The sequence below is a fragment of the Ailuropoda melanoleuca genome, chromosome 4, assembly GCF_002007445.2.
Source record: "Ailuropoda melanoleuca isolate Jingjing chromosome 4, ASM200744v2, whole genome shotgun sequence".
Classification (NCBI taxonomy): Eukaryota; Metazoa; Chordata; class Mammalia; order Carnivora; family Ursidae; genus Ailuropoda; species Ailuropoda melanoleuca.
In genome coordinates, this window is record NC_048221.1 from 18,421,459 (window position 1) to 18,448,066 (window position 26,608).

The following is a 26,608-nucleotide window of genomic DNA, read 5'->3' on the forward strand; positions in this document are numbered from 1 at the left end:
GACGTGGGGGCGGAACCGTGGGCGGGGCCTGTCGAAGGCCTGGAGTAGCCCGCCCCTCCGCCCTTCCGCCTCTCCAAGCCCTCGCAGGCCTGTCACCTACACTTCTTGGGCGCGTTTTTCTCAGTGGCGTGTGGGTGGATGTGCGTGGAGTGGCCCAGAGAGAGGTAAGGAGCCCTGAGCCGTCCCTTTCCGCCCCCCAAGACCGATTAGGCTGAAGTGAGGAAGGATCAGGGGCCCAGCACCAGCGAGGGTTTGAGGACCACCGGGCTTATTTCTTCCCTTGTCACCAGTATACAGCAACCCACTCAGACGCTGGTTCCCGAACAGGGTGGGGGCCCCTGAGAGGCCAAGAATGTGTGAAAGCCCAGAGGGGAGACGTGCGGCCCTCCAGAGGTACTGCTGCTCTCTGTGGGCGGGGGGGCCATCGTTGCATGCGCCTGCCCCGGGATGTCAATGACTGGGTGGTGTCAGAGCAAGGTGTGTTGCCCCCTGCCTGTCCAAGGCGGTAGGGGTTATGAGTTGGGGCCTGCCCTGCTGGCTGGACATTAGAGTCAGAGGAGAGGCAGCTTAAGTGGAGGCCCTACCCTAGCTCTGGTACCTCCATTGCTGCCTCAGTCGGCAGAAGTTGCAGGATGGGGATAACAAAACACATGGCTGGTCTTTGCTGGCTCAGCTCCAGTGCCCCCTGATATGGGGGAAACATGGGCTTTGACAGGGGACCTCTAACCCGCTCTGTAAGCTATGTTGGGCCTCCATCTGTCTGTCTCTGAAATGACGTAGTTCTAACTAGGTGGCTGCCCAGAGTTCTCTCTCTGGTATGTGAGGTGTATGGGATTGGGAGGAGCAGAGGCAACCTTGCCTCTTACACCTGGACTTCAGCAGCTGTTCCTTGATAACTGGTTCTCCCCAATACTGGAGAGGGACTCTGGGGGACATCGTCAGCCTGACGGCCCCCTCAGCCAGATGGGCCTGGACCCTGGAGGAAAGGGAAGCTTCATAGAGTGGCCCTAGGCTGAGGTCCCAGGGATCTGTGAACTGTGGGTCCCCGGGTTTGGAAGGTAAGAGGGATGGGAGAGAGAGGAGCTTTCTGCCCAGCAGGATTCATTCAGCCTGACTCTGGAGCTGTATCTCCTGTACTCCCCCATCCAGACCATACCCCTTGTTCCTCCTTCCAGGAGCACTTTTTTCCTTTCCTCCTCTTGAAACTTACATGGCACCTCCTCCAGGAAGCCCTCCTGATCCTGTCAATGCCAGATCCATTTTGTGGGTCCCACAGATCCTGTGCTATACCCACCCAGCACAGTTGATTCTGGATACCTGACCCCTTTTCCCCATTTCTAGTGCTGGACTCCCTCCCCCCTCAAGGCTGGAGTTCAAGGAGCACCTGGTGGAGAGAGGAAACAGCAGGAATGGGCAGCCACACCCAGTGTTGGGAGGATTCCAGGCCTCCGGCAACGTAAAAGGCACTCCCTTCTCTAACCAGAATTGGCCCGGAAATGAATAAATACCCATAAAAAAATCATGGCACAGTTCCTGTGTTTCACAGTCAACATGCCTAAAGATAGTCATGCACGGCAAAACTGAAATGAAATATTCTCTGCTGGCACTGAGACAGTTTTTTGGACCCCCATCCTGCCTCGGGACGTTCAGAGAGACTTCTGTGGGTTGGAAGGAGATCAGAGCCCTGCTTGATCACCCTATCTACCGATATTGAGGGTTGGGGTACAGCAATCAACAGTTGATTCTTTGCTGCCACCGTGTGGCCAAGATGTTGGCTGGTCCCAGGCCAGCATCCGTTCCTGGGCAGCCTGATTCTTGATAGCAAGCATCCACAGGAGCAGCCCCTTCCACCTTCCCCAACTGCTCACTCTGCAGGAGGGGGACAGGCAAACCATGTGGGGAAGTCTGTGCTAGGTATGAGTGCTCCCCCAAGCTGAACTCATAAGGCCTGGCCCATATTTGGCTTAGGACCTGCCCAAGTGCCCTGGCATCTGTGACTTCGGAGTGCCCTCCTCTTTTCCCATTTTGGGCTCTCACACCCCTCTGAACACTACTCCAAAGAACTGCTGGCCTTTTTCTCCAACCCAGAGAGATCTCTGAGTGTCAGCAGGGGATCTCACTAACCACAGTATGACCATATCATTCTGCAGCTTTAAAACATTCAATGGCTTGCCACTGCCAGACTTCTACCTGGAGTTCGAGAACCCTAGACCTTGAAAAGTCCTCTGGCTTTTCAGTGGTGTACACCACTGTACACCAGTAATACCGGGTTCTTTACCAGGTCCTTCGCTTTGCATGTGCTGATTCCTCCACTAGGAACACCTTCCCTGTTTGCCTGTTATCCCTTCCTTGATCCTCAGATAAACCCCACACTTCAGGTGCCTCCTGTCCTAGGTACACAAACTCATCTAATTGTGACCGCCCCTTTCCACACCCACCCAGAATAGGTGCTGAACTGCAGAGAAGCTGAGAGCCCTACAAGGATCACAGCAGGCAACAGGGGCACCTAGAAGAGGACCACTGATCAGAAGAATGCCAGTAACAATCATGGCATCACCCTGGCCCCAGAGGCAGTGGTTTGGTGCACTGGCCAGGATCAAGGGGAGAAACAGAAGCAGGAACAGGCAGAAAAGAGCCCCAGGGCACATGTGCAGGGTGAGCAGCACCACCAAGACTGTGGCTGTTCCCCAAGGACTCTGGGGTCAGGGCAGGTGGCTTGCGGCTATACCCATTCTAATGTGATCCAGGATGGGGCCAAGGGCAGGGATGATGCTGCCATTTCCTGGGACAGCAACTGAACCATTCCGGTGTACCCTTGGCCCATGCTACCCACACAAATATTTTTTCCAACTGGTTGGTTTTAGTGGCAGAGTAGCTTAGCCCAGCTCTCAGAGACTGCATGAGGGTGATTCACTCTACTGTCTGAAGACCATATTCAGTGGACACCTTCCTCCCATAAACATTTCCTAGGTCTTTTGTTCCCCATAGCCAGTGAGATGGTTAAGTTGTGGCAGAACTGGGAAAACCCCTCCCACCCCCCCAGGTAGAAGCTTTCTGAGCTGTGCCTTGGGCTCTGCCCAAAGAGGGTCTCGGGATAGAGTGAATGGGGCTGGGTCTTCACTGCTGAGCCTTCAGGGATGTCCACAGTGACCCCTGTGGGTGGGCCATGCCAGGGTATGGGGTGGCTGAAGAGGGCCCAGTGTGCCTCGTGGCATCTGCCTTCCTAGGGCAGGTTCACCCCTGCACAGAGGTCAGCTGGGTCTTCTCACAGGCCCTCCAGCTGTCTCCTGGGGCCATTCTAAGGAATGTACTGGCTGGAAATACAGGTGCTGAGGTGGATGGCCCTCCAAGCTGGGACGATTTCCCCAGAGGCCTAGAGCTACGGTGAGGCTGAACTCTGAATCTGAGGTCTGTGCTGAACACTGGACCACCTCACCAAGGGCTCCCACCCACCCGTACCAAGGTTCAGACTCTCCCTAGTTGACCATCCGTATCTTTCCCAGCTCAGCTGACCAACAGCAGCCCATTAAGCAGAGCCACAACTCCCAGGGCGTATGACTGGTCCTTTGGAGCACACTGCTGGGGACCCCTCCTAGGAGTGAGAGGAAAGGCACCAGGGGCTCTGAGTGTTGGGGTGGGGCGGTGGGGTGCAAGGCCAGTGAGGTGCTAGAGAACACTTTATGCGTGGCAAGACTTTAGCTGAATGCAAAGAGCCCCAGCCCAAGTTTCGACTCTGAGTGCCTATGGCAAGCGAGGGAGGAGAGGGGCTCAAATGTGCACATGCCCTTGTGCGTGGGGGAGCATGGGCAAGGACTAGGGAGAAGGATTCAGTATCTGTATGGGAGTGAGAGTGGGTGAGTGAAGGGACCAGTGACAAGGCCCAATGAGTGTCTTCCCCAAAGCACTTTAATGCACGCACCAACCCCCAGTCCCTGCCTGCTGCCTGGGCAAGAGAGGCCAGCCCCGCGTGGAGGCTCCCATGGCCCCCATGGCCCAGTGTGCCGAAGAGGGCTGAGCCCACACACGCTCCCATCAGTAGGTGAGGGGCGTGAGGATGAAGAGGCGGTCTTCTTCTTTGCGGATCCAGCGCATCAGCTTATGGATGGCACTGACGGCCGACGCCTTGGTCCCCAGGGGGCTGTAGCACATGTAGAGCTCAAAGGCACCTGTCACCTGGAGGAGGGGTCACAAGGTAGTCATCGAGGTTAGGCAGCCCCCACAGCCCCTGCCCGGGATCCCAGTGAAGCCCAGTCCAGCCCAGCCCAGGGCCACCTTACCCAGGCCAGGAGGTTCTCATTGGGGCCTGTGTAGTAGATGGTCTTGAGTGGGCGGGAGGCATTGTGGGCTCGGCTGTGCAGGTACTGGTAGAGGCCCAGCAGCCGCTCCTGCTCCTCTTCACTGGTGTACGGGGCCTCAATCTCAGGGCTGGAGATGGGGGAGTAGGTCGCAAAGAAATGACTTCCATTGCCTTCTCTGGAGACCCAGAAACAAGTATTCCTAACCAGGGACACGCTGCCATGTGTCCCACCCTCCAAATGTTCTCCCAAGACAGGGCACTGTCCACCTGCCACAGAAGACTCTCTCCAGGACAGGGCTGGGCCCACCCAGACAGGAGCCCTGTTCTTCCCCCTCCCTCAAGTTCATGGCATCTTCGGTGACCTTCCCTTGGAGAGGCCAATCTGAGTTTAGGTGTCCAAGACAGAGAGACAGGTCTGAAGTGGAGGAAAAGTGAGCTGGGAACCCAAAATGGGGTAATGGGAGGACAGAAGCTGCCACATCTGGCTCCAGCCCCTCGGTTAGAGGCGGAGTTCTGTAGATCCTGAATGGGACCCCTAAGGCCGACTTGCTCCAGGGTAGGAGATCCAGGAGACCTCAGTTCCAGCTTCTTTCCCTGGGTGTACCGGGCATTTCAAGGCTTTCTGGGTAACAAAGTGGAGAGGTGTATGCCCATAGGGAGCAGAGGGATGAGGAGACTGGGTCCCTGATGTGAAGCAGACCCAACATGGCAGTCCATTCCCAGATGGGCTGTCAGCTTCAGGACTGCATCAGGGCTCAGGACCAATTCTCTCCGCCCCCCCCCCCAGCACCCACCCCTATCTCCCTCAAGCAGTGTCCCTGAGGCCCTCCCTCACCTGGTGAAGAGTCCCGAGCTCTTTGACTTATAGAGGAAGTGGCGCAGGTCGGGGATGCCCACTTGAGCAACACTGTAGTAGGGCGTGCGCAGGGCCTCCCGCAGCGCCAGGTGGGCGCCGCGCTTCCGCAGGCGCTCCTGAAAGCGGCGGCGGCAGTCCGAGACTGCAAAGAAGTCCTCGCGGTCCGTGGAGACGAGCAGCAGGCAGAGATCGGTGTCAGGCTCCAGGTAAGAGATGTGTGCGTGGAAGAAGCCGGCCGCGTTAAACTTGGGCAGGCACACGGGCGTCCAGGCCTCGCCCTCGCGGAAGGACGAAGAGGAACTTATGAGGTTGAAGAGCAGGTGCAGGTCGATGGGGTGCAGGAATTGGTCCTTGCGGCGCACTAGCGCCACGAGCTGGTTGCGCGCCAGCAGGATGGAGAAGACGAGGCTGCGCGCTCGCGCCTGCTGCAGGCTGGCACTCACCGCGTCGCGCACGGCCGCCGCCAGGGGCAGGCAGCGCGCCGCCCCCATGAGGAAGCTGGGGTCTCGCGCCATGAGCTGCAGCAGGTTGTCGGTGATGCGCTCCGAGCCCGAGAGCAGGCGCCGCAGGTCGTAGTTCTGCTTCTGCTGGAAGATGTGGCTCAGCTGCGCGCCCGTAAGAAGGCTCAGGATCTGGTAGTAGATGTAGAGCAGCTCCTGCGCCAGCTCCTGCGCCGACTGCCGCGTGCGCGCCACTGCCACCAGCACCAGTGGGCTCCGGCGCACGAACACTACCTTGTAGCCATCTGAAGGTGGAGGGAGGGGGTGTCAGCTTCTCCAGGAAGCCTTCCGGGATTGGCCTGGCCCAGCTCCCTCGGAGCCCTGGCTTCCTACGCCGCTGGTCGCCTTCTACAGCCTCTCCACCCTCCCTCAAAGCTCTGCACACAGTAGGGACTTAAGGATGATGAAGATAGAAACGGCAGCCCGAGGTCCCCTTTCCCAGAGGACTCCAGGCCTGTCCCTGCCACTTGGTTCACAGACTGGCAGCAGCCAAAATGCAGTGAGCGCTTCAGAAAAACACGCTTGTGTTAAACGGCAAGAGCTGGGTGGGGCTCAGGACCTGGGGCTTTTTGGTCACCTCCCCAGACTTCAGGTTCTCTCCAGGGGCAAAGCCACGTCAGAGCCACCTTTGGCCCTCACAATAGCCCTCTAAGGCAGTCAGTGTTGCTATCCATGTTCAGATGACAATATTGAAGCCCAGTGAGGCGGAGGGACTGCCCTTGGTCACATAGCACATCCCAGCCCTCTCTAGTCCCTGGGGGTCCAAAACCTATGAATTAACCCTGGCCAGGGGAGCCCTCCCTGCCCCCCTTTCCAGGTGGCTCACCTGCGTGGATAGAACGAATGGCATTCTTGTCTGCCTCCAGGAAGGACACCAGGGCCACCATGACACCCATGGTGCTGGAAAGTGCCTCCTCTGACCCATAGCGGGAGTACACAGGCTTCCCCGCCTCGCTCAGCACAAAGACGTGCTTCTGGTGCATTCGCCAGGCCTCGGCAGCCTCCTCCTCATCCCCCTCGCCTGCGCCCTCCCTGGGGGGTTCTGTGGCTGGCCGCCCAGCTGCCCCTGAAGACTCTGGCCAGTCCTCAGAGCTTCCTGGAAGCATCTCCTCCTGCAGGTCCCGGGCCACACCCGTCAGCTGGGTGCTCAGCTCACTGAAGTCCTGGCTGATCTGGCGCATGTCTGCAGGCAGCGGTGGGGGACCCCCAGCACCCTCATTAGGGCTGTCCCCAGAAGCTGCCCCATCTTCTGATTCCGTCAGGTCCTCGTAGGAACGGGCATGGACGAACATGGCACCCTCCTGCCCGGCACCTGCCGGCCAAAAGCACTGGTGCTTAGAGCAGTAGCCGCTGGCAGACCACCTTACCAGCAAGGTGCCTAATAGGGTACTCTAGCCTTACTGCCCATCCTGGCGACACAAGCCACTGTTCCCTCCTGCTGCTGCCTGCTATGAGTTATGCCTCCCTGCAAGTGAGAGCCCACCAGTCTCCTCCCATCACGCTGGGAATAAGACCCAAATCCCTCATGGCTGCGGGGGCAGCTGGCATCTGCTTGCTTCTCTCACTCTCATCTCACAGTTCTTACCCATTCCACTCACACTGACCTTGACCCACCCGCTCTTTGGACACCCTCAACGTGCCCCCACCCGCCTCAGGGCCTCTGCAGCTGCTGTTCCCTCTGCCTGGAAGGCATTCCCACCTCCTCATATGGCTGGCTCCTTGTCACACTTCAGCTCTCAGCGAAGACGTTAGTTACCTCACCTGACCTCCGACCCTGGGCACTCTATCACATCTCCCTCCTTGATTTCTCTTGTACCACTTGTCAGTTGTTATCCTTCTCCCCAACTGCAATGGGGTTCTTTCCGAGAGGCAGGAACCTGGTTGTTCACCGCTCTATGCCCAGCACCTCGCCCCGCGCCTGGAATACTCCCTGTGTTCAGTGACTGTCTCTCCCTGCGAGAAGTCTCCCTGACCCTGCTCAGGCCATAGTTCCTAACCCACTCCAGTGTAATGGCCCCATTAGCCTGTGGCTCCCCTAAGGCAGGGACCATGTCAGTCCTCCTTTACTGATTTTTTTTTGACAGAATAATTCAACAGATAAATTTTGAGTCTCTATGAGGAGTTCGGTACTATACGAGGTATTGGGGATACAACCACTCTGTGCTCAAAGAGCTCACAATCTTGGGGACGAGAGACGTGCAATACATACATAAGCACATAAAATTACAAAATAATGAGTATCCTGTATAGAGCATGGTCAGAGCAGGCAGGCCTCACTCGTGAGGAGGTGACATTTAAGCTGAGAGCTGAGGGAGGGAGAAGGAGCCAGGAAGGTACACCGTAGACCCACGGAACAGGAGGAGGACCCATGCTGGCAGCCAGACGGCACAGGAAGTGGAGAGGAAGGCCGGACATAGCCGGACTGAGCCTGGTTCCCTGCAGTATCCCCAGCACCCGACAAATAGCCCAGGAGTGACTGAACAAATACATGAATGAGTGGGAGCGAAAGACTGGCTGGGAATCCCAGTGGCCCTGGAGGCTGCTCTTGCTGTCAGCTTCCTGGAGCTGCACACCCTGTCCATACCTGGCTCCATTCCCTGAGCCAGTCCTGGTGTGGGGCTCTCAGCTCTCTCCATACTCTGCCCATCAGAAGGAGCCAAGGTGCCATCAGGGCATTCGCTGCTTCTCTTCCTCTGCATGTCAGCTGCCATCCCTCCGGCTTGCCTGTGGGCAAACAAAGGTGTCATCAAGGGTAAGGCGGAAGGTGCTGTTGGCAGGGGTCACTGGCATAATTAACAGTGGCAAGTACAAAAAAGCATCCCTCACCAGGACCCAACTAGCTCAAACCCCTGGGGAACGGGGTTCTGAGTAGTCCCCTCTAAGAAATGAAGTATGTTTTCATTTTCTAAATAGAAAAGGAAGAAAGAATTCATTGTACCCACTCATTGTAGAAAACTTGGAAAATACAACAAGGTCTAAAGAAAGAAATGTCACCATTCTCCCACCTTTCAGGACCTTTCACTGTTCACATTTTGGTGTATTTCCTCCCAGTTTTTTGTTTTTTTTTTTAATGTACACAGAAGGTAAATTATTTATTTTTATTTATTTTTTTTTACAAAATGATAATAGCAGCTAGCACTTACTGAGTGTCAAGGCAGTGTGCTAAGCAGTTCAGTGAACAGTTATCCAAGCCTAATCACTCCGCCCTGGGGCAGGTGCTCCTGTCTCAGACTAGCTTCATAGATCAAGGGACTGAGGCTGGGAGAGTCTGGATGTCTTGCCCAATGTCACAACAGGAAGGAAGCACTGGAGCTGGGAATTGAAACAATTCTGTATCCTGCTATCTTCCACTGCACATCCTACCATGAACATTTCCCCATTCAAAACTGAGTTGACCAATAGCACTTTCTAGATATTTAGGCATTTGCAAAGAAAGAGCAAACAGGCTTGTCTTCAGGCTGGCTTTTTTCTGAATACACTATTGTACTTTCTGAATTTGGCACTGGGGCTTGCCTTACAAATTACAACCAGCTAGAGACATGACGGTTCTCAGTGCCCGTCTGCTGGCCAAGACTGACTCAGCTTGATCTCCCAGTTCTCCTAGCCTCCAGGCCTGATGGAGGTGGCTAGGAGTGGATGGCAGGGATAACGAAGTTGGATGGCTCACCTGGAGTCACCCCTCAAGCCCCTGAATGGCAAGCTTAAGGGCCTTCACTTGGCAGGCAATACACATTCCCAGGGGAGGGTTTCCATCTGAGGCACTGACCCTTTTGTGAAGAGAAATCTGGCTGGATAGGCTAGAAGCAGCAAAGACCGGTCAGAGACTAATGAAGAGGTCATGCAGGCAGGCCAGCGGCCTGGAAGGGACTGGTGTTAGTGATCCTGCCCCTGCCTTCCTAGGGCAGAGTCTTAGGGAATAACTGAGGCCCTGTTTCCCACTAGCTCTGCAACCTTGGGCAAATGACTCCTCCCTGAGCCTGGCGTGAAGTAGGTAGTAAAAAACGTTCACAAAGAGAGTGATCTCAAAGGCCAAGCGTCCCCGTCACTCGCATTTGTGTGGTTCCAGGTTGTATCCGTGAACACTCTCTCAGACCCCCCCCACCCCCATCCCACCAGAGTTCCTATCAGGGAACTCCTGTATGGACCCAAAGAACTGACTTTCAACCTCCTTTTTTTTCCTTTTTTTGGGGCATCTTTGTTGGAAGCTATGGAATCCTTTCTTCAAATGAGTCTTTTGCAGAAGTTCAATGTGCAAAACAGACAGAGCAGCCCAGTGGCCACCCCTGCACTGAGCCCGGAGCATCACGGAACAAGTGAAGGCTGGGTACCACGGGCCCAGGGCATCACCCCACACAGAGTCGGACCAAAGAAACATCATTTGGGAGAAGAGCCACCTTTGGGGATTTTCTAGGCCACTAATCCCATCCAGCAGGACAATCAAGAGTGACGGTTCCCAGCAGGAGTCAGAGCCCAGAGGACCACCTTGGGCCACCTTGTTTTACAAGGGGCCAGAGTAACTAAGAGGCTACTTGCCCTCAACAGCAACCTGTTCAGAAAGTTCTCCTCAGAGACAGAGACGGAGACCAATGGGAGAAATCCAGAAGAGGCCAAAACAACCACTGTAATACCACAGAGGCCAGGGCAGTGCAGCTACAGTAACGAGGGCAGGCCTAGGTCTTCCACAAGGAGACACAGGCCACATGAGAACCTCAGAGACCATTCTTTCACAAGCTAGCCTAAAAGCCAGATTGGGGCCTACACAGCTAAGTGAAGAGAGAGTGACCTCAGAGAGGTGAGTCTGTCCGTGTCCAGGCAGAGGGCAAGCTGCTACTGGCAGGGCTTCTGGACCTGGCTGCCTGGATGGAAACCTGGATTGCTATGTGCTTCCTTCAGGGGAGAAGGTCCAGAACTACTGTTTTAAATCACCACATTTCTGGGATGCCTGAGTGGCTCAGTAGGTTAAGCATCTGCCTTCGGCTCAGGTCATCATCCCCGGGTCCTGGGATCGAGCCACGCATCCGGCTCCTAGCTTAGCGGGGTACCTGCTTCTCCCTCTGCCTGCCACTCCCCCTGCTGTGCTCTCTCGAGGGTACTCTCTCTCTCTGATAAATAAACAAAATCTTAGAAAGAATTACCACATTTCTATGTCACCTCACTTTCCCACTCCACTAGTCAGTAAGTTCACACCTTCTCTCTTCTCAAATTTCCCTCACCTGCTTCTCCCATGCTCACTCAGCACAAACTGTGATACGGCTGAGGAAACAGAAGTCAGCCAAAGAGAACGTCCAAGAGTCCCACCACCACCTCGCCTCACCTGCCAGACGCTGCCTTCCTTTTTCTCACTGAAGATGAGCTGTTCATGCTCCACTGGGGGCAAACTCCCCCACTCCAGTCCCTCTCACCCGTGCAAGCACAAGCATGGCTTCAGCAGCTGTCCCTCTCTCCCAGATCATTGGTTTCCCCTTCTCTCCTATCCATCACCAATATGCTGATGCTTCGTCCATTTTCAAAACCTTCCCTGGGGTGTGTTCACTCCATTATAATTCACTGAGCTGTACTTATGATTTGTGAACTTTAGGTCTGTCTTATTTCAATAAAAACATTAAAACAAACCTCCCTCTAGGTTCCACCCCACTTTTTTGCCGCCCTTTATAAAACAAACCTCAAAATGGTAAAAAATCCTTGGAGTTTAATTAGTCAGGTGGGCTAGGTTATGCTTTGTAACAAATGAATGCCAAAATGGCAGAGGCTTTACACATAAAGGCTTATTTTTTGCTCACACAAAATCTACCATGGCTCTGGTAGTAATTCAGCTCCCTTCCAAGCAGTGATTCAGGAATCCAAGTTAATTGTATCTCATAGCTCTGCCATTGGAATGCGTGCCTTTCCCACCTCACTGGGCAGTGGAAGACAGGGCTGGAAGGTCATGTATCGGCTCTTAAATACTTCAAAGCCCAGATTGGCCAGAACTGGTCAGGTAGCCAGAGGGACTGGGAAATGTGGGGAGTCGTGGATATCTGGTAATCAAGAATTACATCTGCCACAGCCTCTCCACTTCTCCCACTCACTCTTGAAGCCACTCCAACTAGACTTGTGCCTCCATTACTCTAGTAACACTGCTCCCATTAAGGTTGCCAGTTAACCTCAGGATCATCTCACTTCACTAAGTAACAGCAACGGATACAATTGATCCTTTCCTCTCTTTTGAAACATTTTTTTTTCTTCTTGGCTTCTGGTATACCACTCTCCTTCCTTGGGTCTCCTCCTACCTCATGGACCATTTCCTCTAAGTCCTTTTTTCCATTTCTTCTTATAGTTAAGAGACCCAGATTTCAGTCCTTATATCTCTTCCTCGTCTTCATTCAATCCACTGGGTGATCTTATTCAGTTTCACAGTTTTAAATTCCACTGATATATTAATGATTCTAATTTTTATTTCTAGCACCAATCTTTCTTCTGAATTCCAGAGGCACACACACTTAACTGTCTACTTGATGTCTGCCCTTAGATGTCTTAGAGTAGCTCAAAGTTCTGTGTCCAAAACTGAGTTCCTAATCATCCTCTTAAAAACTTATTCCTCCCATAGTTTTCTCCATTTCAATGAAAGATGTCATCCTTTCAGTTATTCAGCAAAAGATCTTGGAGTCATCTCTTTTCCTCACACCTCATATACCAAACCATTAGCAAATCCTGTCACCTGTACTTTAGAATACAGGTGCACCCAGCAAAATGTCTTTCTTGTTAATATTTTCCTCATAGAATTCCTTTTAGTTTTTAATACCCAACTGTGGTAGCCAGCCTTCAAGATGGTCCCCAGTGATCCTCAACTCCTGCTATTCATGCCTTTGTGTACTCCCCTCCCACACTGAGCAGGGCTGATCTATGTAACCAAAAGGATAATGTGAAAATGACAATGTGTGATTTCTGAGGCTAGGTCATAAAAGATATTGTGGCTGCTGCCTTTCTCTCTTGGATCACTCTCTTCAAGCAGAGCCATTAGCCATGTTATGAGGACACTTGAGCAGCACTACTCATGCCCTTTCATGGCAAGAAACTGAGACCTGCAAACAGCCAGTATCAAATGTGCCAGTCATGTGAGTGAGCAATCCTGGAAGCAAATCATGTAGCCCCAGTCAGGCCTTCTGATGATTGCAACGTCATGAGAGAATCTGAGCCCGAACCATCCAGCTAAGCCACTCCCAAATTCCTCCCAAATCCCCATAGGAATTGCATGAGATAATAAATATTTATTGTTGTCTTAAGCTGCTAAGTTTGGGGGTAATTTGTTATACAGCAATAGATAACTAATACAACAAACTTGTATTGATTCAGCTTATGTTTACACAGCAAAAAATGCATATTGACATCATCAGAACTTGATGATATATATATATTTTTAAAGATTTTATTTATTTATTCGACAGAGATAGAGACAGCCAGCAAGAGAGGGAACACAAGCAGGGGGAGTGGGAGAGGAAGAAGCAGGCTCATAGCGGAAGAGCCTGATGTGGGGCTCGATCCCATAACGCCGGGATTACGCCCTGGGCCGAAGGAAGACGCTTAACCTCTGTGCCACCCAGGTGCCCCAGAACTTGATCTATATTTTAAACAAAGTAATGTGCATTTAAAGCCTCAACCAAATCAGATAGGACATCACTGAGTGGCAAGAAAAGGGGCTTACTTGCATCATGGCTGTTGCAGGTACTGAAAGAGGCCATGATACTACATCAAAGCAGCAAACACTGTTTGGTGATCAGGAGGAAATGCTTTAAGTATTTTATATCCTAACACTATAACTTACTAGGCATATAGTAGGTATATATTTTTCCTGTGATTTAGTACCATTTTAGAAAATTAGAGATTTGGAGTTGATAAGGGAAGCATTGTACTTTTCCCCAGTTAAAATAATGGGAAACAGACTCTAAGTTAGTGATTCCAGACATAATGCCCAACTTTCATCCAACACTGATGTCAAATGGGAAATACCTATATCCAGAATCTGATCACTGCTCATCACCGCCACCACTACCACATTGGTCCAGACTACCATTCTCTCTGTAGGAGTGTCACACCTGTTTTTTAACCAGTCTCCCCACTTCTGTCTTTGTCCCTGCACAGTCTGTCCCTCGCACAGCACTCAAAGTGATCCTCTTGAAAAAGAAGTGAGGTTGTGTAATTCCCCTACTCACAACTCTGTAATGGTTGCCACTCATTCAATGAGAAAGCCAATTTCCTCACAGCAGTGCACAAGGCCCCACTCTATCTACTCCCCCACCATTACTTCTTCAACCTCATCTCCTGTCCCTGCCCCCACTCACTTTACCTCAGCCCAGCCACACTGATCTCATGGATTTCCTTTAGGATAAGGTAAATGTAAATCCTGAGCACTTCTTCACTTCAAAACTTTGCCCTTGCTGAGCTTTCTGCCTGGACCACTTCTCTCTGCCTTTCCCTCTGCCCCCCTACCTTACCTATTCCACTGCTTGGGCTAGATATTGACATGAACCCACTCTCTCACTTCCTTCAGGCTGTTGCTCAAGTGTCACCTATCAGAGAAGCCTTCCTGCAATATCCCCGATTCTCACCCCTTTTGCCCTGCTTCATTTTTCTACATTGAAGGTCACCCGGTGACCTGCCACAAATTTCAGTTTATCAGCTCCACACACAGGAGGAGTTTAATCAACATTTGTCAGATCAAAACTTGGGGAGGGAGGGGCGCCTGGGTGGCACAGCGGTTGAGCGTCTGCCTTCGGCTCAGGGCGTGATCCTGGCGTTATGGGATCGAGCCCCACATCAGGCTCCTCCGCTATGAGCCTGCTTCTTCCTCTCCCACTCCCCCTGCTTGTGTACCCTCTCTCACTGGCTGTTTCTATCTCTGTCGAATAAATAAAATTTAAAAAAAAAAAAAAAAAAAAAAAAAAACTTGGGGAGGGAAAAGGTGAAAGATCCTCAAAGAACACCCAGTTATAATGCAACCTCTGGAGACCCCTGCCTGTGGAGAAGACTTGTGTTTGGTAGTAGTCAAGTGCTCAAGAACAACGGCCCTGGATGAACCTGGTTTGGTTTTGTAAGTCTTTAGTTTCCTCATCTATAAAATGGGGATAATGATAGTACTGATTCACTGGGTTGTGGGAGGATTACATGAGATAATCCACGTAATTTGGTTACCCTGGCACAGAGGAGGCCCTTGTACACTCAACTGCTGCCATTAGCACACCATGATTATTTTTACTTAGCATTCAGACCATATGTAGCTGCACTTACACATAGATCCAGTGGTTTCTGCCCATAAATCAGTCCTTCGAGAGCTGGCTCACGCTGAGCCAGGCCCTGAGTGAACTGGCCTGAGAAAACATGATTCTGACCTCATGAAGCCAGGTAGGCTCTGGCCAGAAGTGAGCCACCTGTGATGTCCAGCCAAAGAGATGTCTGTGGGCCTAAGACTGGGAGTTCCTCCAGGCTTACTGGCTCTTCATTGGGCCTGACATTGCAGGAACTGACCATTGGTTTTCTGCTGCTCCTAGGAGTCTCTCCTAAGTTGAACTCTTTGGTCTGCCACATGCCCCTGTTCTGTGCCTTACACCTTTGGCTCAAAGACCCAAACAAGGTCTACAGCAACTTACCCAATGTCCTGGGGGCCCACTACCCACCTTGTGGGCTTCATGCAACTGAACCCAGGATGGCTGAGTGGTACTCAGTATGACACATGCATGGAGTGAGGACAGGGTCAGCTGGCTGGGGATAGCAGTGGCTTCCTTTACAACAGTTCCCCTGCTACCTGAAATCATGTAGGACCTCAGCATCTCCAAGGCCAATCTGGGGATCCAGCCAGAAGTCCTGATGAAGCAAATAGTTCTCTGGACACTTACGCTGGAAACCAGGCAGGGAGGGTGAGTGACTCACAGAAAATCCCACCCCAACCCCCACTGGAGCCATAACCTACATGACTGAAGCTCCTGGGAGGCTGGGCCTGAAGTCATTAAGCAAGAGAGGTCTCTTGGAACCAGTCCCATATGCGCCCTTGGGACCCCTTCTCAGGCAGCCTCTCTAGAAGCCCCCAAGGCATGCTACTTTCCCTAGAAGTGCTCTGCTGTGCCTACAAGCAATGTCATCAAACAGGCTGGCTCAATCAGCCCTTCTCCTGTGCCCACCTTGGAGCAGGTAGAACCTTCAAGAGCCCCTCCCTACTGGCTCCCTACCACTGTTGCTCCCTCTCCCTGCTTAGATAGTGCTCTGTTCTCCTTGACCCCTTTGGGAGTGAGCTCCAGATGGGAGGGTGGTGCCAGGATGCATGGGTGCGTGAGACTGGGAGACTGTGCTGTAGCTGTTTCAGCAGGATACCTACTCTGTGCTGAGAGCATGGCCTGGTACTTGTCACTGCTGGTGGCCACTCCCCTCTCTGACAAAGGCTGCTTACCCTCCCCCAGCAAACTGGAACCCAGAAAGGGTTGCTCACCCAGTACAAGGGGCAGACGTGTTATCTGAGCCAGGGCACCCTTGAGAGCAAAGTCCAAAGCCTCGGGACACTTCCAGGAGCTGCCCCATTCACCCCACAGTCACCTCTGCCGATCTTTGAGAGAACTTTATGGGGGTTGGGGGGGTGTGGGTGCCTTGGGGGGCGGATCCTACCTGGCTGCTGGCCCCTACAGGACTTTACCCTCCCAGCCAAAGGAAGGATTCCAGTCTTCGCCTTTTGTATTCTCCACCTGGGGGCCAACCGGCTAAAGCACCCCAAAGAGACTAAGACCTCCTACCGCAAATGGCAGCGTAGGCAGCAGGGGAGCCCTGTCTTCAAGCCCCTCGCTCCAAGGATGACAGCTCTCCAGTCTCTCGGTACCCCCAAGCCACGTGGGCTGGCAGTCGTACTCACCTGTTTCTCTTGGGGGCCCTGGACGCACAGAGATTGCCGGTCACTGCACTCTGCCGGACCCCCGGGAGAGCGCGGGTGCCCGGCCGGACCTGGACTGAGGGCGCAGGTTCGCGGGGCCACGGCCCCCTGCGGACGCAGACATATCCACTGTGCTGGCCACCGCCCCCTCCCACCGCCCCTCGCCCAGCCGCCCGCCCAGGAAGACAGCCCTCGCCGGCCTCTCGTGGCGGAGGCCCGGCTCCAGCCGCTCAGCCCAGCCCTGCCCGCCCCGGGGTGCATTGTGGGAAATGTAGTCCGCAGCTCGCTGCCGCCTGCGGCACTCTGGGGAGGGGCGGGGCGCGCAGTCCTGGCAAAATCGGGGGCGGGGCCTGACCCGGGTCAGGATCTGCCTCATCCCGCAGCGCCTTCTTTTGCGTCGGGGCCTGGCCCAAGCGCCTCCCCGGAACCGAAAGGCCAGGGTGGGCAGCAGGCCCAGACTCCCAGGCCCCTCCGCCCCGGTCAGCTAGAGGTTTATTTCAAGCGGGAGGAAGAGACGTTGGGGTTGTTTCCTCTATTGACTGTGGAAGGGCAGTACAAGGTTAGGGGCTGGATAAATGTCATTTAGTGGGTCGAGCTACACTGGTGTAAAGGATGTAGGCGCATCAGTTGTTGCTGAAGACATCCTTTTAGCCACGTTTTAATATATCAGTATGGGACTCTAAAACAGTTCTCAGCTTTGACTGCACATAGAACGACCTGAGGAAATTTTAAAAATCAGTAACACCTAGAGATTTTGATTGAATTGAATCGGGATGGGACTCAGGCATCAGTATCTAGAAGCTTCCCAGGTGATGTGCCAGGGCAAGGAATGATTGTTATGGGCATTTGTAATTCCCTAGACACAAAGCAATACAAACAACAGGAAAACAAAGCTTTCCCAAACAATCTTATTTTTGAAGTACAGTTTAAAGAAGTAAAAATTAGAGATTAACAAAAATACTGCTCATGTTTTCCTTGAAGTAATGAAATCATTTTATAGCCTTCTGGTTAATTCCCCCGAAGGTTCTAGGATAAAGGAAGAAGTCTGAAATCACTCCTTTAATTCTTCCTGCTGCTTCAAGCACCTCAATGCAGTGTCCTGTCTCCATCTCAGGCCTACACTGGAATTGGGAAAGCTCTGCCCCTGACCTTCTCTCATGGTCTCAGATGGCTGCCTCTTGGAGCCTACCTCCACAATACTGGTCTGTGACTGAAATGATGACACAGCTATGGCCTTTTACCGGAGATGACTTTGCACAGGGCTGAGACCCCTGCACATAAATTTTTTTAAAGATCTATTTATTTGAGGGTGCCTAGGTGGCTCAGTCAGTTAAGCATCTGCCTTCGGCTCAGGTCATGATCCTGGGGTCTTGGGATAGAGTTCTGCATCAGGCTCCCTGCTTAGTTGGGAGTCAGCTTCTCCCACTCCCTCTGCCCCTCCCCCCCGCTCGTGTGCTCTCTCTCAATCAAGTAAGGGAGCCCAATGCTAGGCTCGATCCCAGGACCCTGGGATCATGACCTGAGCCAAAGGCAGACGCTTAACCGACTGAGCCACCCAAGTGCCCTGAGCATGGGACTCTTGATCTTGGGGTTGTGAGTTTGAGCCCCATGTTGGGTGAAGAGATTACTTAAAAATAGAATCCTTAAAAAAAAATAGTTTAAGCCAAGATGATCTCATATTTTCTGATTGGTACAGAAATATACTGGCTATATTCCATTAACCAGAAGTTGCACCCTATAGAATTGATATCAATAGAAGACATTTAAAGTTTCCTAACATACCTAACCAGTCTCCTCAACAGTCTTTCTGTTGACCTCAGGGTTTCTTCTAGAGTCTCACTCTTGCTTTCAAGCATATCAGCCCCACTAGACAGCACCACTGTCATTTGGAAGGATAGCTGACCCTCGAACAACAAGTGTTTTGTTATATGCAGATCCACTTATATGCAGACTTTTTTTAATAAGTATATTGGAAAATGTTGGGGGATTTGTGACAGTTTGTAATACATTCTTTAAAAGATTTTATTTATTTAGGGGTGTCTGGGTGACTCAGTTGGTTAGGCATCTGCCTTTGGTTCAGGTCATTATCACGGGGTTCCCGGATCCAGCCCTGTGTCAGGCTCCCTGTTCAGCGGGAAGTCTGCTTCTCCCTCTCCCTCTGGCTCTCCCCCTGGCTCATGCTCTCTCCCTCTCCCTCTCTGTCAAATAAATAAATGAAATCTTAAAAAACAAAGATTTTATTGATTTATTAGAAAGAGATAACACATGGGGGGAGGGGCAGCAGGAGAGGGAGAAGCAGACTCCCTGCTGAGGATGGAGCCTGACACTGGGCTCCAGGCCGGGCTCCTCTGATCATGACCTGAGCTGAAAGCAGACACTCAACTGTCTGAGCCACCCACGAGCCCTGGATTTGCGACAATTTGAAAAAACTTGCAGATGAACCACATAGCCTAGAAATATAAAAAAAAGTAAGAAAAAGGTACGTCATGAATGCATAAAATATATGTACATACCAGTCCACCTTATTTACTACCACAAAATATACACAAATCTATTTTAAAAAGTCGACGTTTATTAAACTCCCCCACACAAATACTTGCAGACTGTACATGGTGCCATTTGCAGTGGAAATGTAAACAATGTAAAGATAGCTGTATTAGATTGTAACTGCATACAATCAACTATAGAACATACTGTACTACTGTAATAATTAAGTAGTCGCCTCCTGTTGCTTTCGTGGTGAGCTCAAGTGTTGCTAGTATCCACTAATCATCTCCTTGTGAGCAGTTAGTTTCTCTGGTAAATTTCTTATCACAAGTAAAAGGTGACCTCTCATGGTTCTCACCGTTAAGTAGTTACGTTTGGAGGAGTCAAAAGTTTTACATGGATTTAACTCCATAGGGGGGAGGCGGTTTGTGCCCCTAACCCCTAGGTTGTTCAGGGGTAAGCATCTACTTCACCAAGCAAGTGGCTACATGCCCCATGGGTTTCTGGCTAAGACTTGTGCCTAGGACACTCTCACAGGGCAAAACACCGTGGCTACTTAGTAAAACATTTTAAGGTGGTTATTCCAAACTCTCTTTTAGTCCACTCATTGACTTATATTTGAATGTTGGGGAAACGCTTTTCTATAGGTCACTTTCTGCTGATAGAAATCACCAAGAAATAGGGGTGCCTGGGTGGCTCAGTCGGTTGGGCGACCGATGATTCTTGATTTCAGCTCGGGTCTTGATCTCGGCTTGCCACGTCTGGCTCAGGGCTGGGTGTGGAGCCTACTTAGTAAATAAATAGGAAATTACCAAGAAATAAATCTTAGTCTTTTGGAGTAATAATAAATGCCCATCCCAGGATGGCTGGGCTGCCCTGCAAATCTTGGGCATTGCCACGAATAACAAAATACCCTGCACCTTCTGTCACCCACCAGGTCAGGGGCTCTTCTACATCTCCGCTTTCTGTTTTGTCTGGGCCCATGATTTTCACGGACCCAGCATGTCACCTCCACAGCAATAGTAGTGAGGACTAGTGGGGACCGGAACGATGATAAAATAAGACCTCTTGTTCTTCCCCAGATTTATATTCTTTCATAGCTTTAGCGCACATTTCTTTCAAAGCTTTAGAGCACATTCAGTAGTGAGGACTAGTGGGGACTAGCTTTTAGCACACATGAGGTGCTGCGAGCAGGTGAGGAGGTCCTGGCTAAGGTGAAAATGCCTGATTATGCCTGAGGCTGGGATCTGCTCCCAGCCCTGTTGCTATCTTACGTGTGTGACAAGGGGAAAATCCCCTCATGTCCCTTTCAGCTCCTTCAGCCATTTCCCCTTCCTACAAATACAAGCTACCTGGTAGGAAGTTATTTTGAGCTAATAATAAGAACACTCAATCCTTCCCTGGAAAATCTGAAGTTTTTCTTCCTGCTTTTGTTACTTGGCGGCTCCTGGTAAGGCAGCTGGGTTTTCTGCTCTGCTGGGAAATTTCATCTGTGGTCTTGTATCGCCTGTATCTCTCCTGGTTCCTGTCTCTCATTTTAACATTTGATCAAATCTTACTTTACACGCTGGAGAGCCACGGCCCCAAATGAGACCAAGGCAACACAGAGCAACAGACATGATATGGTCTTTCTCTTTGCTGAGTCCTCCCCTGTAAGGATTTAGCGGCTGAAAGTGGGTGCATCTCTCTGACTAGACCTTGTCCACCCCATTCCACGTGAAGATGCTGCTCGGATCAGCTCTTCTAAATAGTTCATATTTCCTGCTCTTAGGCAGTAAAAACAAACTTACAAGTACTATGGACCCTTGTAAGTTAAAAAAAAAAAAAGAAAATTCCTTATAATTTCTCTGAAAACCCTCAATAATAACCTTAAGGAAAAGGGGAAAGTATCCAGGGACATAAACCTTGGAATAGGACTGACCTGGGTTGGAATCGCCCACCCTCTCCTTTCCAGCTGCAGGAATTACTTAATTTTTCTGGTCTTTGGTTTCCTTAACTATAAAAGGGGTTTCCTCATATGATTTTTATAAAAGTTAAATGAGATAATGAAGTTCCAGCACAAAGCCAGCCATATAGTTTGATAAAGAGTAGCAATTATTTTTACCCAAGGAGTTTGGGGGTAGGGCTAGATTAGTTCCTTAATATGGTTTACCACTTTAGAGGACAAAGTACTATCTGATAAGGAAGAGATCCACCAACAATTGTCCAGTTTGGGAAGCAAAGTCAAAGTACCCACAGTTCTGTGTAGTTGTTCCTCCTCTTCCTTGCAACCTCTTAGTGCTGGTGTGCCCTGGGCTCAGGGCTGGAACTCTGCTCTCTTGTCTATACTCACTCCCTCATTCCCTCTGTCACCTCATCCAAGCCCACGGCTTCAGATACTGGCACAAGCAATATGCTGATACCTCCCAGATTTGCATCTCTACCACTAACATTTTACCCTGAATTCCAGACTGATGGATCCAACTACCAATTCCACATCTCACTTGAACGCTAGGCATCAAAATTTCAACCTACCACAAACTGAGCTCCTGCTCTTCTTACCAAAACTGCTTCGCCCACATTCTTCTTTCTCTGCCCTCACCCGAGTCCCTGTCTCCTATTTCTACTGTTGCCACACAGGTACAAGTACCATCCTTCTGTGGTTGCATTATTGCAGCAGACTCCTAACCAGCTGCACTGCTTCTGCCCTTCCTACCTTTAGCCTATTTCCACACAGCAGCCAGAGGGATCGTATTAACATGGACACCAAGTTATGATATTATTCTATTTAGAGCCCTCCAATGGCTTTCCATCACCCATCTTACAGAAACCAAACTCATTTCAGCTGAGACTGTATATCTTGTTTAGTTTGTCGTCCATTTTCAATAACTACCCCAACCTCATCTCCAGTAGGGCGGTAAATTTTATCAGCTGTTTGTTCCTGTATCCCCAGCACCTGATACAGTGACTGACACACACACACACACACACACACACACACACACACACACACACACAGTTCTTGAATGAAGGAATGACTTCCAGAAAAGATGCCTGAAAAGTGAGATGATAATTTTAAAGACTACTTAACCCAACAACCTCCTTTGTCTGCAGATAAGGATTTCTTTACTTTAGAATGCTTTATAGGCTTTTCTTGCAGCAAATTCCTTTGATCCCATGATGTTGAATTTAGGCTACAACATCATGTTACCTTTCCTAAGGGTCCACTGGTACAGACACTGGGTGGCCGGAACCAGCAAGCATATTAATAGTGTAGATAACCCACTTGGAAACTTGGAGCTTGCCGTTTAAAGATTAGCTGTAAGGAGATTCTGGAAGTGAGCTGCAAACTGAAAGCGTTTCCACTAGATTGGGAGATGTGCAGTTAACCTTCCAGTTCTGAGACCTCGCACGTCACTCTTGGCCAGATTTATTGCCTGAGATCTAGCAAGGCCCTGTGGAAGCTGGGTGGATTTTCCCTCATAGGTAGGACTACTGAACCTTAAACATAGGTGGTATTTGCTTGGTATTCTTCAGTGGGGGAAGCCTAACTCGGAAACCCCCTCAGATGGAAAAGGGGACGAGCCTCTCTGACTACTGCTTCTCTGATTCAAGTGCTTCCCTCGCACCTATCCTCGGGTCTTGGGCAAAAAGGGCTACGCTCCTGGACTGAGGGGGTCAGGAGTCAGGCGCTTGTGTGGGCCAGCAACCACTTCCCCGGAAGGCTTAGGCCGGAGAAGTCTCCCTTCCATTGCCTTCACAATGACGAGAAAGAAGGCGTCCTCGAACTAGGCAGACCAAGGCCTGATTTGCGCTTCTGGTAGGGAATAAAACTCGAAGCCAAAGCAACCGCCGACTGCAACTCTTGCTCAGCTCTAAAGAGAGCACCGGAAGACGAGCCAGGGCCTAAACCACAACCCCCGGCAGGCCCCGCGGACCTGGGGAAGCACGCCCTCCCATTGGACGCCAGCGAGCAGCGTGCCCTCACGCCTCGCTGCCGTAGGCGGCCCCGCCCACCCCACCACGCGCGAGGCACGGCGGGAGTGGAGTCAGCGCGACCTGCCGCTGTACTCTATCTCCCGGCGGGCCGAGCGCTGAAGGCGGCGGCGCGGCGCCTTTGTGGAGACAGCGGCCTGGCCCGGAGGAAGTTCCGGTCTCCGCGACGCTGGGTCGGTGGCGGCGGCTGAGGATTAGGAGGAGCGGGCCGCGGAGGCCGCGCTGCCTCGGTAAGGGCCTGGGGCTGTAGAGAGGGCGTGCCGGAGCCTGCGGGGAAGGAGCCGGCCTGCCAGGCCGCTGTAGAAGTCGCGGGTCCGCGAGGCCTTGGAAGCTGCGGCTTCGGTGTCGCGGGGCGGCCGCGGCCTCGCTCACGAAGACGAGAGCCAAGTGGCGGTGTGGTGAGGGAGGCGCCGCCCTCGGGAGGAACGCCCCGGAACGGTCGCGGGCCCGAGGCGGGGCCCAGCGCGGCGGTAGAATTACCGGTCCAGCCTCGGGGCTGTCGGCTGTGGGGTAGGGGGCTGGCGCGTGGTTACTGTTTGGTGCTTCTGGTCTGCGGAGCCGCAGGCGGGCCCTTTCTTCCGCCTTTTCCCCAGCTTTTGCAGGAATCTGATCCATTTCTCAGGCATCGCTCGAGAGGGAGGCCTTCTTGTACTTAGCACGTAGCCTCGTCCTTAGACCTAGCCAGACACAAGTAGGCTCGGCTGGACCACAGGGTGTGAGAGCTCGGAGCCCGGCGCGCGGGGCGGTAGAACCTGGAGGCGGGGAGTGGTCTGGTGGGGTCTGCGCCCGTTGGGAGAATGTGGGAGGAGGGATGTTTCTTCGCATTTCTTCCTTTTGGCGTTGTAAATCTGTGTTTTTCTTCTTAAGTATTGATGTGCTACTGGATTCAACTCTAAAAGTCCTTTTTGTAATAAAAAGAAAGGGCCATGTTTTGTAAGGTACATATACTTTAAGGGTAGTGGTATTTTTTGCATATTCCAGGTTTTGCATGTGAAGGTCAGAGTTGCTGGATGTAAGTGAAGGAGTTCAGTAGACTCTGATGCGCCTGGTCACTTGGTTCATTTTCTGAACTCTGGATTGTACCCTAGGTTTGTTAGTTTTCAGCTTCCTGTTGAGTAATGCCACCTGTGTGAATAGTTTATGATGTCAACATCAGCAAACTTGTGAGGACTGTAAGGAGAGGTATGAAGAACTGATGGGTGACGGTAGGACTGGCATTGTATAAAGTAACTAATGGCATGTGAAACAGACAAGTTGGACCTGAATCTGGTCTCGTTAATTAGCACCTAACTAGGTACTTAACCTATAGAAAAGGTACTAGATCTCTTCTGGATATCTGTAGCACCCTTCTTTATAGCATTCTGTTACCAGACTTGGGTTTATTTTTGTTGCCTTTAGGATCCTAGGTTGTTGTAGCCTTTCAGAGGAGACTTGTCAAGGCCTGGGTTGGGGTGGTGAGTGTGTTACTAAGTGAACTCTCTTATTGCAGATACTTGAGAAAAGTTATAGTCTTGTGCCAATGTTTAAATATGTAAACTGTTAATAATCAGATTCCGGGTTGTATTAAAATTAAAACTATCGATGGTATGCCTGGGTGGCTCAGCTGTTAAGCAGCTGTCTTTGGCTCAGGTCATGATCCCAGGGTCTGGGATCGAGCCTTGAATCGGGGTCCTTGCTCGGCGGGAAGCCTACCTCTCCCTCTCACACTCCCCTTGCTTGTGTTCCCTCTCTGTCTCTGTCAAATAAATAAATAAATAAAATTTTAAAAAAATTAAAACTGTCGGAAAGATCTGAAATTTTAAAGATCATAAGTCGTTCCTCGATGGACTTTTTTTTAGCCATATACCAAGTGCTTAGAATTAATTTTTCTGCCACACTCCCACAATACCTTCTTCATTTCATTCACTTAGTTAATGGGGCATCTGTTGAATGCATTTTAAGCCCTCCTGTCATGCTGTGGGGCTCAGAATAGCAGAGTGGGTAACTGGGGGAGCTCTAGAATCTGATAGATTTTGAAATCTTGACTCCTTCGCTAATTTAGTGACATGGAATAAATTACTTGAGTTTCCTCATATGTGAAATGAGGTTGTTGTGAGGTTTATGTAATGCCCTTAGAACAGTGCCAGGTGTGCAGAAGGTGTTCACTAAATGTTAGCTACCACTGTTGTCTTTTTTGTTTAAACAGCCTTGTTGAGATATAATTCGTAATTCATATGCCATGCTATTAACCATTTAAAGTGTATAATTCGATGCTTTTTATATATTACATTGCTAATTTCTTTACAAAGTTGTGGTAAATACATTTTGTTACATATGTTGTAACAAAATTCGCTTTTTAAACCATTTCTTTTGATTTTTTTTTTAAAGTTTATTTATTTAAGGAATCTCTACGCCCACCATGGGCTGGAACTCATTACCCGGAGATCAAGAGCCACACACTTTTCTGATTGAGCCAGCCAGGTGCCTCTAAGCCATTTTTAAGTGTAATATTCAGTGCATTACTTACATACACAGTGTAGTGTAACCATCACCACTGTCTATTTCTAAAACTTTTTCATCACCCCAAACAGAAACTCTATCCATTAAGCAAGTAACTCTTATTGTTTCTTCCCTTCAGCCCCTAGTGACCTCCAATTTATAGTCTGAAATCACTGTGAATTTGCCTGTTCTAGATATCCCGTATAAGTGAAGTCATACAGTATTTGTCCCTTCATGTTTGACCTATTTCACTTACCATAATGTTTTCATGGTCCATTCATGTCATAGCATGTATCCAAACTTCAGTATTTTTTTTTTTAAGTTTATTTATTTATCTCTACACCCAACATGGGGCTCAAACTTACAACCCTGAGATTGAGTTGGTCAGTCTTCAACTGAGCCAGTCAGGTACCCCAAACTTCATCCCTTTTTAAAAAAGTACAAAAAATATATTCAAAAAATTGAGTTATAATTGGCATATTCATTCTCTTTTATGGCTGAATAAATATTCCATTGGTGTGAATACACCATGTTTTGTTTCTCTCTTCATTTTTGGTAGACAACTGTGTTTCCACCTTTTGGCTATTGTGAATCATGCTGCTGTGAACATGGGCATGTGCATATTTGGATATTAATCTTTTATCAGATGCGTGACTTGTAGATATTTTCTCCCAATCTGTGGGGTGGCTTTTTACTCTATTGATAGTGTTCTTTGATGCAGAAGAGTTTTTCATTTTGCTGAAGTCCAGTTTGCCTGTTTTTCTTTTGTTGACTGTGCCTTTGGTGTCAGAGCCAAGAGATCATTCCAAATCCAATGCATGAAACTTTTCCCCTATTATTGTAAGACTTTTATAGTTTTAGCACTTACATTTAGGTCTTTGATCCATTTTGAGATAATTTTGGTATGTGGTGTAAGGTAAAGGTCGCACTTCATTTTTTTGCACTTGGATATCCAGTTTTCCTATGAGCATTTGTTGAAAAGGCTGTCTTTTCCCCTTGATAGTGTTGGCACCCCTGTTGAAAATCCTGACCATATGTGTAAGAATTTATTTCTGGTTTCTTTATTCCACTGATTTGTATGTTTGTCCTTATACCAATACCACACTGTTTTGATAACTGTAGTTTTG

At 50.4% G+C, this 26,608-nt stretch overlaps 2 protein-coding genes and 1 long non-coding RNA gene across 3 annotated transcripts in view; 2 read left to right on the forward strand and 1 right to left on the reverse strand.

The window, feature by feature from the left end:
* The first annotated feature begins 31 nt into the window (after nt 1-31).
* LOC117801897 lies at nt 32-1,522 on the forward strand. Its single transcript, XR_004624713.1, has 2 exons — nt 32-164; nt 1,342-1,522. It is a non-coding gene; the product is annotated as an uncharacterized LOC117801897 (long non-coding RNA).
* A 2,362-nt stretch (nt 1,523-3,884) lies between these two features.
* Nucleotides 3,885-16,917, reverse strand: MON1A (MON1 homolog A, secretory trafficking associated). The gene is given in 7 exon segments (XM_019801048.2): nt 3,885-4,173; nt 4,278-4,425; nt 5,133-5,898; nt 6,480-6,965; nt 8,238-8,377; nt 16,524-16,690; nt 16,693-16,917. Coding segments are annotated over 7 exon segments (2,073 nt in total). The 3' UTR covers nt 3,885-4,032.
* A 6,122-nt stretch (nt 16,918-23,039) lies between these two features.
* Nucleotides 23,040-26,608, forward strand: part of RBM6 (RNA binding motif protein 6) — a 103,650-nt gene continuing 100,081 nt past the window's right edge. The window contains exon 1 of the mRNA XM_002920530.4: nt 23,040-23,233. The gene's annotated coding sequence lies outside the window, so the exon portion shown is untranslated. The remainder of the gene's footprint in view (nt 23,234-26,608) is intronic.